Here is a 15,431-nt window from a genome sequence, read left to right on the forward strand (position 1 = left end):
CTTTCAAGTGCCCGACGCACAATGTCACTTGTTTTTGCACGAGAAAAACAAAGCAAGGATTTTGTGCAAGCGCATGTTGCAATTGATTGTCAACGGCGAGCGCTCGGCCTCCATGTAAATCGCAGAATGAATAAAAGGCAGTTTAATTAGGATGATTTGTTAGGGAATCAATGAGCTGGCACTGGCAGAACTCACAGAGAAGGCCCCCCTCACACACACACACACACACACACACAGCGAGTTCACTTTAATGGGGCGATCAAGTCAGCTGCTTTTTCAAGCCGCCTTTTGTTGTCAGCTGCTGCAAAAGAAGAAAAACAGGAATGGAAATGTTTTCTGTTGCTGATCCATTAAGTTGTACTAGCAGCGTTCACAACTAGATGGCAGACAAGGCTCAAGAGTGGCGCCGAGCCCAAGACTGCGGAGGGTTTAGGTCCCGTCCCATTCCATCCGGTTCCGTCCTCTTTTGCATATAAACGAGTGTGTCTGGGATTGGCTGCCAGCTGCCACGGAGCTCTTCGCTTGTTTGGCCAAAGTTGATTTCCCCAGACCCCTCTCCCCTGAGACGGCAACCGACCCCCCTCCCCTCCAGCTCGGGATCCCGCTGGTTAAACGGACAGACAGGTCATGGACACACTCACATACCACATCCCAGGATTTCAATCTGCTCTCCCCCGCGGGCCGCCGGCATTTCCTCGGTTATTACCGGTGAGGAACGTCTCACCTCGCCGTGCGACGCCATCATCCGATCAAAGCTGCAATTAGCGTCATTAGGAGGAAAGGGCCCGGTGAATAATAGCCCGGACAAGCAAATGTGATTCTTAGCCTCACATGCCCGTAATGAGCATTGTTTAAACGACCCAAGTGAAATTGATGCAGACTCGCTGAGCATAAACGACAGCTCATATGAAGACGTGCGTGTGTATATGAGTGTGTGTGTGTGTGTGTGTGTGTGTGTGTGTGTGTGTGTGTGTGTGTGTGTGTGTGTGTGTGTGTGTGTGTGTGTGTGCGTGCGTGTGTGTGTGTGCGTGTGTGTGTGCGTGTGTGTGTGTTTGTGGGCCCCCCGTGAGTGGCTGTTTAACGGCGGTATTAATAATCTCCATGATCTATGATCTCGTCTTGTGTCACTCAGCCATTAAAGAGACATTTGCTCCCTGTTCTCCACACTTCTCCCCCCTTGTAGCCCCGTGTCACCCCACCACCAAAAATAATTGTGTGTTAATGGGTTGGCTTGTGAGGAAGAGAGGGGGGGATTACAGCCCAGGGAGTGAGGATAGGAGGATTATTGGGGCAAGAGGTCGTTGTTAACAGAGGCGATGATTAGCCGTGATGGCTGAGCCTTTGCTGGCAAGGAAGGAGAAGAAATACAGTCAAGGAATCAGGTGGGAGAAGTTTGTCAAGCAGATGTTTGTCAAATATTTCATCATTCTTTACATGAGCGGCCCAACATTCTAGAAGGTGGCAAGTAGTTTTAGTAACTGCTGACAGGACAGTACATCCTTTCAATTTCATCTTGTTCATTTGAACTGAACGCAGGCAGGCCTTGATTTATTAGAGGGTGTGCGCACTTATACCACCTAGTTCATCTTTACTTTCCCTCCTGTTTGCTTTCAATTGAGTAGCACGGCAGGTTAACTAAGGATGGAAAAAAACGTTTTGTCAATTTATCTTGGTCTTATTTTTGTATACAGTCTAAACCTGCTCTTTGCAAGGGTGTGTAGACTATTGCTCCACTATAGCTTCCTTTCAGCCACTCGCATTTTGCGCCGTTGCTGGGGTCCCCAAAGCCGCTCACGCCTCTTAATCGAAGCGGAATGAGCCGTGAGAGGAAACGGCAACTGGAGTCGCGCCCCTCCCTCGTTTTCCGCTTTGTGCCGCTTCCATCCGGCAAATGAAGTTGTTTGGCATTGACGGGACCCTTGAGGCCGCCCGCCGGGAGAGTCGCCCCGGCAACGGGGACACTGAAGCGTTTCTAATTTAAATAAAGCCTTGGGCAGACCCAAACTGGCAGTGAGCTTCCCCTTTGCTCACCGGGAGAAAAAAAAGAAAAACCGGATAGCGATCGAGATGTCGCCCGTGCTGGATTTGTTATCCACATGGAGGGGTCAGAGGCCAAAGGAAGGCGGCGAGCGGGAGGAAAAATAAAAGGACAGGCTGGACGGAGAGAGGGCAGGAGAGAATGCGGTGACAAGATGGGTCGGGTGTGGGCGAGCTCAAACTTCAGCTGGACTTGAAGAGTCTGAGTGTGAAAACAACACGACCACAAGTCATGCTCATCTCATCCAAACTTGTCCCAAGTTGAGAGCAAGTCGTCCCCATCACAGCCGCCCCTAGTGAGAATGCTAACTTTGCTTTCTTGCTAGCGGTCATGCCCACAGCCGAGAAAGAGGTGACCATCAGCCGGCGACTGAAGACAACAAAAACACTAAACTGATTGATTTGTTTTCCTCCACGAAGCTTGTTTAAAGCGCAAATTCTCAAAGTGGCTACTGATAAAATAGAATCGGACCTCATTTGAGAATTTTTTTTCTCTTCTGTGATCAAAGCAAGAGCTTGATTGACAGGGGTCCAAAAAGTAGGGATGGGCGAGTACCCCTACCAGGTATCGGGCTCTCATAGAGGCTGGCGATATCAGCCCCTGAAACTTAAGGGGGAAAATAAAAACTTGACATTGCCCGAGTTCCCTTTGGTGCAAAAGTGCGGCACATTGGAAAGAGAATTCTTTGCTAAAAATTTTTTGTCATACATATATTAAATTAAAAACACAATTGTACAAGTAAAGACCCCCTCGCTAATAAAGCCTGTGCCCCCCCCCCTCCCACTCAGAAAAAAAGAAAGACCCACTTGTAGGCGGGTAGTCTTTACTTTTCTTTTCAAAGTAATTTGAAAGTAAAAAAGTTCCAATTCTTAATATCAATTAGCATCGTTTGTCGCTAGATGAGCAAAGTCAGGCTGAGGAAGAACGGGGCCCGTTCGGGCTGCTTGCATATTCGCGTGTCGACATGAGCCTCACCGCAGCTGAGCACAGATGGCAGGACGCCATGACACAGTGTCGAGATTAAAAAGCGGCAAGGTGCAGGCAAAGTCCGTAGGAGGAAGGCAGGGAGGGAGGGAGGCATGGAGGGAGGACCCCCCCCCCCCCCCCCCCCCCTGCTTCCCCCCCCCCCCCTTCAAACATCCAGGCGTAGAAGTGGCCGGGGCAGCGGCTCCGCTGGAGTGGAGAACCATAAATCTTCATATAGCGGCTGTTTTGATTAATGCCGGCGAGCGGAGCTGGGGGGCGGGACCTATCCCATTACGGCCTAATGGAAGATGGAGCGGCGCTGTCTCCACCACTAGGCCCCTGTCATTTGTTCCACTTTGCAGTCCATTTGGCCCAGAGACTACAAGCCACTCCATCAAAAATATTTTCAGAGTTAATTTCCGCCCGCTTAATTCGCCTTGATTCGGATTGCGTATCGAATGGCAGGATCGATTTTCGCCTGGCGTCTAAATTAAATAAAAGCAAGGGGCTATACTTTAAGGCTGCATTTTCTTTCTTTTCTCTTTTCCATTCCATTCATCCGGCCATTTCCCAGCCATCCTCGAGGCCGGCCCGGCTCCTTCTTTTTCCGCCATGCATCTCATTTCCTCCCTGCTGCCGAGTTTTGATAGAGCGACTGAGGCGGCGCAAAAGCAATATCTGATGGCGCTTACCGGAGGAGGTGGGCCTGGCCGCTGAACAGGGGCGGCAGGACGGATTTGATGTACGTTACGCAGACAAAAAGGACTCGGATGGAGACAAAAGGCACTTTTTAGCCAAAAGTCAGATCGATGGCCACTCCCCAAAAAGGAGACGGGGCCGAAGAAGAATCGCAAAGGTCTGCACTTTGATACCAAGGAGACTTGAAAAGAGAGAAGGGGAGGGGCAGGGCCAGGGGCCAATGACAAATTGGTTGAATACGTCAGGAATTCCCGTTTAGATTTAAAGCTGCGTGTAGCCTATCGTCATATCTTTCCAGAGTCATTTATTTTCTCATTTCTTCCTCAAGGCATCTCCTCACCATACTTGCTCGCTCATTGCAAATTTATCTGGTGCTCACGTGAACCGGCGCAGGAGGGAAAAGTCAATACGAGTCGGCGGCGACAACTGTTTCCCCGTCGCTCTCTCGTCTCCTCGCTGCATTCTCCCCCCCTACTCCACTTTCTATTTGTTTAGGTGCTGAAGCCGCTCAGCTCCTCCTCGCTTGCCGCTGCTCGGGCCCGCTTTCCCGTTTGGGATCCGCTTTCATATCAGGGGACCTGCAAGCCACTCGCCCAATTGATTTTTTTCTCCCGCTGCGAGCTAGCATTGAACTGACAAAATTGGGAAGCTGCCGGACACCATGTTACGCTTTAGAAACTTCGGCGAGGCGGGCGGGCTTGCGATGAAGGCCTGGCACCTGTACATCAAGACCTGAACCGCTTTTGCCCAGTCAAGTCAGGAGTCAAGTCAAATCTGAGCAAATTCTACAAGTCGCTTTCCAAGCAAACTGAACATTTGGCCTCCGGTTTCGGCAGGCCAAGTATTGCTGCTAGCTTCCACTTCAAACTACATGGTCCGTCCAGACTTTCTCCAGTTTCTGGCCACCTGGCGACGGATGGCTCGCTCGCTAGCTTGCTCGGCCCGTCCCTGTCGCGCTCGGCAAATCTGTTATTGTCTGATTCTTAAGGAAAAAAAGGTGTCTGAGCAGAGGATCGTGAAATCAGAAGCCCAACAAGCCGCCGGTAAGAAAGGCGCGCTGTCAATATTCGTCTCCGTGACAGTAAGTCGAAAGGCGCCATCTGTCACACATCATCTGCCCCCGAGTGGGAACAACATGGCGTGGGCGGGGGGCTTTCGGGCTCCGAGTCAACGGAGGGAAATTGAGGACGTGCGCCACAAAGAACATTCATTGCATTTCTTCTTTTTTTTAGGTAACAAAGTTTTCCACAGTTGCATCTTAGAATAATTGAGCACAGCAAATGCACTTTCTATTATCAATGTTTCTCTCCAGAAAATCATCAGATGAAACTTGAAAGCTGAAAAAAGCCGCAGATCAAGACAACGATTAGACACATCTTAGCCACGACCCCAATTAAATAGAGAGTCATCATAATCCTAATCATATCGACAATGATGTCTCATGACAGAGTGCTAAGTGGCGCTAACAGACAAAACGTGGTGTGTCCGAATGTGTAGCGAGGCAAGCAGGGCATTATCGGGCCCGAACCACTTGCCATTACTGGGCAGTACCGTATTTTTCGGACTATAAGTCACGTTTTTTTTCATAGTTTGGGTGGGGGGGCGACTTATACTGAGGGGCGACTTATATGTGAATTTTTTCATAAATTTTCAAAATTAAAAAAAAAAGTGAAACCACGATAAACAAAACCGCGATGTAGCAAGGGATTACTGTAATTTGAATTTCAAGTGACGTCAGCAGCGTGGTGCAGCGCGGCGAGGCGCGGCGAGGCGCGGCGGTTGTTTACATAAAGGACAAAGATTCGATCACGGGATGGCGAAGATGACGAAGGGCCCCACGTACTACCGGCATCATTAGCGGCTTTGTTTGTAAGTGACACGGAGGACGAAGACTTTGAAGTATTTAATGATTTGGAGTGACACAGAAGGTTTGAAAAACTATTATGGCTTTTACGCACGCCCGGTCCGACTCTACGGAGCTCTCTTTCACCTCCGTGGATGGAAGTCGGGGGCCGGCGCTCGGCTGGGTGGCTGTCCGGGGACGGTGGATGGGGCTCGGACATAGCTTTTACACACGCCTGGTCCTACTCTACGGAGCTCTCTTTCACCTCCGTGGATGGAAGTTGGGGGCCGGTGCTTGGCCGGGTGGCTGTCTGGAGATGGTGGATGGGGCTCGGACATGGCTTTAACGCATGCCTGGTCCTATTCTATGGAGCTCTCTTCCACCTCCGTGGCTGGAAGTGCAACCTCCGGCGATGGAGGTCCACGCTGCCACACGCCTGGAAGTCCACGCCGGTGCTTGGGGCCGTGTGGCGGTGAACTATTTATGTTACTGTTATTTGATATATTTTATTTCGTGTAGCAACTTGTATATGTTTTTATCGTTACAGTTCAGTAGTTGTTGGCTCGTTGAACTGTTGTTTTGTTAAATAAAGAGCCGTTTACCAAACCCACGTCTTTCCTTGCATTTTGTTAACGCTACAATATAGTTATATACTAGCTGTGGAATAACATCGAGGCTGACGTCAGGGCGCACGCGCGGCGTTGTTGACAAAGGACGAGGAATTTGATCGATGGATTTAATGATTTGGAGTGACACAGATGTTTGATAATATTATTGCTTATATAATAGTTATTTGATATATAATTTATATATCGTTATATGGGCTGATGGAATATTTTGAAGTGCAAGCGGTGTCAGCGGCGCGCACCCATTGTTGACATAAAGGACGATAGATGGATTTAATGAATTGGAGTGACACAGATGGTTTTATAAACGTGTTATTTATGTAATAGTTTTTTGAATAACTCTGAATGTTACGTCAGGCCCGTTCTCAGCTCTTCGTTTGTGTTTATGTCACGTTAGCATCGTTTAGCCTGTTGTTGCTCGTTCATGTCTGTTCTTGGTGTTAGATTTTGTCGAATAAATTTCCCCCAAAATGCGACTTATACTCCGAGCGACTTCTTTATGTTTTTTCCACGTTATTATGCATTTTATGGCTAATGCGACCTATATTCCGGAGCGACTTTTAGTCCGAAAAATATGGTAAATAAGAACGTCAGCACCACGGGTGTCATTTTTGCTAGTCTCTTTAAGAAGAAATATCTTCATAAAGAGTTGCTGGAGGGCTCAAAAAGTTGCTGAACAAAGCGCGACGTGCGCTCACTCACACAACTTGACCTTATTGGACATTCAAAGTCCAAAAAGCGACCATACTCGAGAGCCTTAAAAAAAAAAAAATTAAAAAAGGAGAAAATGTGTAGAAGTGATTCAAAAGGACCTCGGCTGGGTTTCCCGTTCCATCATGGTGGCTTCTCTTTTCCTTTCAGCGCGATGAAGTTGGCGCTGTAGGAGACGGCAGCCTTTCCAGTAGCTCTCTTGTTTTTGACTATTTTTTTGACTTTTTTCGACCTTTCGGATTATTTATCTTATTATTTATTTATATTTTTTGTCTATTTTTCTTTGTTCTTTAACTGGTCAGCTCTTGACTTTTAAGTTTAAGCTCGTGCTTTCTTTATTTATACACTGCACAGAATTTCCCTGAAGGAGTAATCCCAAGGGATTAATAAAGTTGAGTCTAAGTCTAAGTCTAAGTCTATGTCGCTTCGCTTCACTCGGTCGCTCTCTCGCTCCTTTCGCCCACTCAACACTTTCTCCCTTCATCCTTTTCCCCTCCATCTACTTCCTCGTCCTCCCACTTGTCTTCCTCATCCTCCCGCCCTCTCTGTGTCTTTTGGACATTTCTCTCAGTCCTTTGGGCCCTCCCCTTCCTCTTTGGTGATGAATGAGTCTGTCTGCTGGCTGAAGTTCATATTTACTGAGCAGGCCAGCGCACACTGTCACTCTCGCTTGCCCTCCACATCTCTATCCCGCTGTTAAGGAGACGGAGGGCGCAAGAGGTTACAGTGGAAGGGGTGGGGGGGGGGGCTCAGTCAAGAGACTGGTGCACGCTCCCGTAGCAGCGCGGGCTCAGCTGGGTCGAGCAAGAGAGAAAAGCTGCGTACACAGATGGTGTGTCAACAGCGGAGTCAAATTTGAGGATCTTGCTCGACTTGCCCTCAAAGTCAGATTGGAGGCTGTCTTCAAACAGGACCATCTTTTCTTTTCCTTTCCTCAAAATAAGCTTCCCCCACAAAGGGAAGGCAAAAGCTGGCCAAATTTTGCCCAAAGTTACATATCTTGTCATGCACAGTTTCTCAATGAGGACGTGCACCCACCTGCTTTATACTTTTTTTACATTGACCGGGTAACGTATGCTATGTACTGCCACCAGCAGAGGCGCTGTTGAGTCAGTCTCAGCGAGTTTTAAAAAGAATAGAAGTTTAGATTGGATTTTACCAGAAAACATTTACAAAACACCCCCGACAAAAAAAGGAGAAAATAAACAGGATAAGGACATGATGATACATTTTCTTGTGCTGGATAAATATAAATTTAAATAATGTAAATTTAGCACAAGAAAGGAAGCTGTGTTTATCTTTGTCTTTTCTAACTGCATATGTTCAAATGTCCCCACGAGGAGTGCACACACCTTCCGTCTCTGATTGGTTGTTTTTCGGACACTTTGCTGTAAACCAAATGAGAGGCATGAGTTTGGCAAAAAATTTCAAATTTAGCAACAATCGGACAAAATGTCCAGGACACGTCAGTTGTTGCCGGTCGACGACTTGGTTGACCTACCACACTTGAGTGAAAGCAGCTTTATATTTGATTAATTTGATTGCTTTGATCTCGTAAAAACATGGAGCAAACCAAAACTATTTTTAGAACAGCCAACGACAAACAAGTCCACTCTCACAATTTTCTCTCTTCTTCCTTTGTGTGCCAGCAGATGATTTCAGGCAAATTTGGATACTTCAGAGAAGTAAAAAAAAAAAAACAAAAAAAAAAAAAACAACATCAACCAAGAGGGTCTGAAAAAAATACACTGGTTTCATCTATGCCCACGCGCACGTAGCGGTGTGTTGCGGTGAGTCAAACGGTGTGTTCTGACCCATCCGTTTGACCTCCTCGCCATGAAGGAGAGTAATGCAAGCAGGCCCTGCCGCAAAACACACACGCACGCACGTACACACGCACGCATGTACACTCGCACGCACGTACACACGCACACACGCACACACGCACACACACACACACACACACACACACACACACACACACACACACACACATACACACAAAGACACTCAGAGCCAGCGTCTCTTCCCACACACTGACCCCAGAGGCCAGCAAACAGCGAAAACCACAGCAGTGTGACGACACGGCTGACACGCGGCGCCGGCGCTCATATTGTCTTGCGTCCCCCAAGGCAAATTGACCAAAAAGTATAGACAGTAAATACGAGGAAAATTGGATAGCTCAAATGACATCACAAAAAGAAAATCCCCCTTGGCTGCACTTTTATAAGCTTCCATAATTCAATTCCCAGACGGGGGCAAGGCCGAAAACGGCCAATGGCGTACCGTCTGTCAAGAAAATGACAACGCAGAGTGTTTGGACCGTTTGACTTTTGGCTACAAAAGGTTAAAGAAATGTAGAGTTTTACGATTGTATTTGTTGATTATTTTGCCGGAGGTGTTCAGCGCATGCGTTTGTGCCGGCAGAACAGACCATGGCCAAAAGCGCGCACGTGTGGCGTAATCGAAGGGGAAGCGGGACGGGATCGGCTGAAAATGGAGCAGCAAAGGAAGGTGGCAAGATCGGCGGCACGGCGCAGGGAAGGAAAGCATCAGCCCATAATCGTCTGAATATTAGGGAAAATTGGATGTGAGAAAGGTGAAAATTGGATACGGGCGAGATTGGAGAGGAGAGGAAGGAAAAGCCAAAACGCATCAGCGTGTGAAAACAATGGAAACAAACACGAGCGCCAGCCGCCGGGTAAATTGTTGCCAAAGATCCGGACGGGTGACTAAAAGCCATTTGGGTCTGAGCCGTCAGAGGGTCGCTGTCAGGGGCGCACCACCGCACTCTGGCCACGTGGAAAACAAAAATGGCGCCAGCGTCCAATGAACACGAGGCAAATCCATAGGATTTTAACTTTTGAATTAATCTTTAGGCGAGTTCTGGTCTGACGACCGCATGTCCATCATCTACTCTAACGCAGTCATAAACTAGGAATTACCGTTTGGATGAAAAACACGAAAGAGCTCAACAGTTTAACCTTGGAATGGGCAAAAAGTAAATGATGTAAATTGTTTGACAAATGTAGAAGTGGCTAAAGGATGAAACATTAGATTGGTGAATTTTGGTTTTGGGGAACTGTGGGAATGTTGTAAATGAACGACTGAGGTTGTCTGTTGCCTTGCCAACTAAGCGCCGCGACACCGCTGCGCTCACGCACAGATCTCTGCGTCTATTTAGATGCCACAAGACGGCGCCAAAGCAATATTTTTCCATTTTAGACAAGTATTTTGCCTGATTACTAAAATGGCTCAAGGTGGACGGAAGATACAAAATATGCAAGAAAAGCAAGTCGGCGACTGCAAATGTACGGAAAACACTTCACTATGTCTTTCAGCCTATCCGCCATATCAGCAAAAAAACATTCTTTCTTGAGGTCTGCTAATGAAAAATTGACAAATTTGAGTTTGGATGAAGTATTCTGAAATAGTTTCCACTTACTCGGAAAATGTGCGACCGTCCTTGCGGTGTCGAGACACTTTTTGTCTTTGCAATGGTGACCGCAGGAGTCATTTAACGATGACTCCACAAATTTTTCCCGAGCTGGAGCCCCCCCTCAGTCCACCCCCCAGCACCACCCAAACCCGTCTTCTTGCGCAGTGATTTGTTTCCCCCTGGTGGCTTCAGAAGGTAACTGCGGCTCGCTTCTTCAGTGCGGTTGTCAAACGGAAGACAAACAACAGAGGCGCCTTTATTCACCGATTGCATTCGCAAAGACAAACACCTCTTCATCCCAGGAACATATTTGTCCTGTCGTACTGGTGGGGAAAAAATGAAGGGGAGGGGCGCACGGCGTGATCCATCTCAATTTTCCAAAGCTATTAGCTTTCTTTGTGCGGCCTGTCTCTCCTCCAGCCCGATCTTTAAAAGCGGCGCTTGTTCAACAATTATGATAACTGCAAGCGGGCGAATTAGAGGATCCAACCCATTCATCTCAGGGCCCCTCCCACGCACGGCTAAATGAAAAATGGACACGCTTTAGAAAATATTGATTCCGGCTTTAAACAAAGGTACACTCAATATTATTTACTCCGAAATATATCTTTGTTATCTGCACGGGAGTCGGCGCGGCTCGCTGCTCTGTCCTCGTAATTGCGGACATAAAAATAATGGCGCAATTGCCAGGGAATTGACGGTGACAGGTTGGAGGCCGCCGCGTTTTGCTGGGATGTAAATGAATGAGGGGCCACGCATCAAATCGACAGATAACGAGAAAACGCCGGAAAAATAAAGCAGGTCTTTCCAAGGTAATTCAGTGCGCTCGAGTGCCAATCAATCTTGGGATGTCGGCGCGGGCCAATAAAAAGCAGACAAATTGTCTATTTCCTTTTTATCGGAAATCCAAAGAAAACTGTTTTTCTGCGGAAGGCAAAAACCGGGGGTATTTGGAAAAGGTCAGCAGTGAGACAATAATTACTGGCCCTTTATGGGTTAGGAAAAACATAAATACGTATTTTAGAATGTGTAATGGGTAAGGTTAGAACAACATCCGCGTTTTTTTTTTTTAAATGATGACATTTGTGTTGGCATTTGGCACCAAAACCAGACACAACATATACAATTAATTTCAAAAGTGTCCTCAGACTAAAGTCAGAAATAAAATATTTCCTTACATTGTGGAGAAAATTCGGCTTTAATCTACCCTCTTGATAATGTGATCTACTCACGCACATTTGTGTTGATATCCAACCAATGTTTTGGCTTGTCATCTGACCAAAGCTCGCGCTTCCTGTTGCCTTTGCCTTTTTCCACCCTATCAGTAATAAATAACCAAAAGGAGGTAGACAGTCCTCTGGTGGCCCAAAGGACACACTACAATATATTTCAAATGCACGGTTTCCGAATAGCAAACCTGGAATGGTCAAAAACAATTCGACACTTCATTCCCACTACTTATTTCTCTGCCTTTACGTTTTCAGCAATTATCTTAAAATATGTCAAATGTATTCAGAAAAAAAGTTTTTGAATTCACTTTATAGGTTCAATTATTGCCTTCTGCTAATGTTTCGAACTTCTAAAGTTCCTCAAATTCGACTGGAAGTATACTTTGGTGGGTATAGTAAATGATTAGCTTCAATTACTTCCATCACTAGTTCCAAATCATAGCAGCAGCAGTGGCAGACGTTTAACGTTTGCAGGAACGTGTTGTCATGATTGAAGACGGGGTTGAGACATATAAACATAGTTTTACAGCATTTGCGACTCTTGATAAGGTCAACTTTGACCGAATATGACTTCTATAGACGTGTGCTGTGTTTAGCGGCGTTGCCAGCATGAACTGCACCCGGCGCGTAGCTTCCGTCGCTTCAAACACTAAGTTGAGAAGTGCACCCACCCCTCCAGGACATATTTGAATTTTATTCAGCGCTTCGTTTCTTCATTTCATTGCTTCTATGGAACACTTGTGGTCTACTCACACGCTTAGATGCCATCATATTTAGATTACACGCACACGCACACACGACTATTCATACACTGGTTATATAATTTAATACATTTTTTACAATTAGTACAGCACGGATTAATAAAGATGGATCAATATTGGACACCTCGTTGTAATATTATTTTTTTTTAAACTAGTTTTCAAAAAACACCCTACCAATAAAAACCATAAGAGCATGAGATCAGTTTCCAAGCCGCATTTATAAACACAGTGGAACCTCTAAAGTCTACTTGGGTCTCTTCTGACCTGTTATAATTGTAAATATTCCTCCAAAGACTTGCACAGACCCCGGCCAACTTCTTCGGAATTTAACTCCACAAGGTTGCTTGTTCTTTGGCTTTTGTCATATTTTGTGCGGGCGTAGCCACAACGTGCTGCCGACGATACAACCGCACGTCAGTTCTGGTTTTTGCCTGATGGAGAAGTAACTTTGTGCCAAATGAGGGGGGGGGGAAATGGTGAATTCATGAATGCTGAGTTGCGTTCAACGTGCATGTAAAGTCACTGACACACTTGCTAACAATGACAAATTAACCTCCAAAGTCAAGGTAACACTGTATCGGCAATTATAAAATAAATAAATAAGGGCGCGGGGGTGTACATCGGCACTGAAATGAACACAAACGGTGCGGCAAAATGGTGGACAGACAATATACATCATAAGTCCATCTCACCTAGCTCCAAAATGTTTCTCTATATTTGTGGTAAGGCTGGTAAGGTACTGCTTTGCGAACCCCACTTTAGAGGTTCCACTGTAATTTGGAGCCAAACACACGTTTGGCGAGTCAGCGACACTTAGCAACGTGTCCGGAGAGGTGGTGCGAGCGGGCAAATCTGCGCAGACAGTTGGGGCAGGAGAAGGGCTTCTCGCCGGTGTGCGTGAGCATGTGCGTCTTCAGGTGGCCCGACAGGCGGAAGCTCTTGCCACACTCCTGGCAAACGTACGGCCGCAGGTCGGTGTGACTGCGCCGGTGCTTGCCCAGGTCGCCGGACGAGGTGTAGCGGCGCCGGCACTCGGGGCACTCAAAGGGCTTCTCCCCGGAATGCGTGCGCTTGTGCTTGACCAGGTCGCCCGACTGTGTGAAGCTCTTATCGCACTGGTCGCACTTATAGGGGCGCTCGCCGGTGTGCGTGCGCTGGTGGTTACGCAGGTGCGCCAGGCGGATGAACTTGTTGCCGCACACGGTGCAGTGGTAGGGCCTCTCGCCCGTGTGCGTGCGCAGGTGGATCTTGAGTGCACCCAGGTCGCTGATCTTCAGGCCGCAGTCGCTGCACTGGTGCGTCTTGTCACCGTCGTGCAGCTTGCTGTGCACGCGCAGGTTCTTGCGAGTCTTGAAGCTCTTGGCGCACACGAGGCAGTGGAAGGGCTTGTCGCTGGAGTGCATGCGCAGGTGTAGATTCAAGCTGGCCTTGAGTCCAAACTCCTTGCCGCACTGGCCACAGGAGAACTCCTTCTTGGCTGAGTGCGTGGTGAGGTGGCACTTAAGCTGGTGCCCCCTCTGGAAGGCCTTGCCGCACACTTGGCACTTGTGCGGCTTCTCGCCCGTGTGGATCAGGGCATGCTGGCGCCAGCTGCTGCGCTCCACAAAGCGCCGCCCGCAGTCTTTGCACACAAAGGGCCGGTCGCCGGTGTGCGTGCGCATGTGGTCTTCCAGGCTCTGGGGCGTACGAAGCTTCTTGCCACACTCAACGCACTGCACGCCCACGTCCAGGCAGATGGGCTCCTCCTCGGATTCGGCCCGCGGCGCATGGCACAGGTGGGGTCCCTGCCCCCAGGTGGCCTCGAAGCTCTTGCCACAGTTGGCGCAGCACAAGTGTCCGCCTCTGATCGCCACCGACATGCCGTGCCAGCGCTGACAGTGGTTCTTCAGGTTCTTCAAGTACTGGAAGCTGCGCGCGCATGTCGGGCACGGGTGTAGCCGGCGGGGCGGGGCGCAAGGGTGGGCCTCCTTCACGTGGACCCGCAGGTAGACTTTGGAGCTGAAGGTGCTGCCGCAAGTCGCGCAGACGTGTTCCGGGATGAGGATCCCATCGCGGTCCGAGAAGCATTTCTTCAGCTCGGCCAGGTACTCCTTCTGGTGGACCCACTTGACGTGCTTTTCCAGGAAGTCTAGGTTCGTGAAAGAGACGTCGCAGTGAGGACACGGGAAGAAGTCGGGTGATGACTCTAAGAGAAGATCAAAGGAAAGTGGAGATAAGATTCAGCTCCATTGCGCATTCTGGAAGAAGGACAATGACTTTCCTTTATTGTCTTTTTCTTACCTGTGTCATCCTGCTCTTCGTCATCCTCCATTAGGTCTCCATCTTGTGACTCCTCGCCCTCTCCTTCTTCTTTGTCCTCCTCCTCTTTGATGTCGTCGTCCTCCTCCTCCTCCTTGACAGTCGCCTCGTACTCAAGTTCGTCCTGAAGGTCCGAATCGAGCTCATCTTTGAAAGGGCGGTGAGCATCTAGCTCATAGTGGTCCTCGCTGATCTGCACGCAGTGCGGCTCCTCCTTGATTCGGATGTCGAGGTCGCGTCCATCGGCGCAATCTTCCCGTGGGTCGTCCTCCGTTCCGTCACGTGACCACGGCTCGTCCTCACTTTTGAACGTAACGATGTCGTCCGTCGTCGCTTTGTTTTCAGACTCCGCGCACTCCACCTTCATCATTTATGTCCTGCGTGCAATGCACTTGAGCGATGACGGCAACGCCGATCGTGAAGCGAAGCTGGCCACAATAACGACGCTGTGATCGTGTCGCCCACAGCTAGCGTAATGGCGTTAGCATGGCGGCTAACAGCAACAACCTGGCCGCGGTGGCGAGACTGAACCTCCGCCCCGACGTCACATATCCCGGCTTCATGCGCTACCGTTGCATAAGTGCTCTTTTGATCACATCAAAATGAAGATGTGCCCACGCCCACCCCTTGTTTACTGACCTGCTTCATTCGTAGCTCTGATGACCGTATAAAAATGAAGAGGAAGGGGAAATTTCCGGGATACGTGGCCAATCAGCACGCGGCAGGAACGTCCATATTTAAAGAGACCCCTGTGTGACACGCCCCTTTTGTTTATTCCATGTTTTCTAATTACTAATTTTAATTTTACACATTTCACTCTA

General features: G+C 48.3%; 1 protein-coding gene across 2 annotated transcripts; it reads right to left on the reverse strand.

The window, feature by feature from the left end:
* Positions 1-12,360: 12,360 nt before the first annotated feature.
* LOC125975694 (oocyte zinc finger protein XlCOF6) lies at positions 12,361-15,340 on the reverse strand. Of its 2 annotated transcripts, none has more exons than XM_049731589.2 (2): positions 14,593-15,340; positions 12,361-14,440 (listed from the first exon to the last, which is right to left on the reverse strand). In XM_049731589.2, the coding sequence occupies exons 1-2, from the start codon at positions 14,978-14,980 to the stop codon at positions 13,116-13,118; spliced, it is 1,713 nt and encodes a 570-aa protein (XP_049587546.1). In that variant the 5' UTR covers positions 14,981-15,340; the 3' UTR covers positions 12,361-13,115. The 2 variants fall into 2 exon arrangements, with proteins under 2 accessions (XP_049587546.1, XP_049587545.1); XM_049731588.2 differs by having other exon boundaries at positions 12,361-14,497; positions 14,593-15,338.
* Between the last annotated feature and the right edge of the window lie 91 nt (positions 15,341-15,431).

The sequence above is a fragment of the Syngnathus scovelli genome, chromosome 9 (genome assembly GCF_024217435.2).
Source record: "Syngnathus scovelli strain Florida chromosome 9, RoL_Ssco_1.2, whole genome shotgun sequence".
NCBI classification, from domain to species: Eukaryota; Metazoa; Chordata; class Actinopteri; order Syngnathiformes; family Syngnathidae; genus Syngnathus; species Syngnathus scovelli.

Excerpts from the sequence above, each read along its gene's own strand:
- LOC125975694 (XM_049731588.2), bottom strand. The coding sequence starts at position 14,980 with ATGATGAAGGTGGAGTGCGCGGAGTCTGAAAACAAAGCGACGACGGAC. Across the intron at positions 14,498-14,592 it reads CGAAGAGCAGGATGACACAG|AGTCATCACCCGACTTCTTC; the intron begins GTAAGAAAAAGA and ends ATCTTCTCTTAG.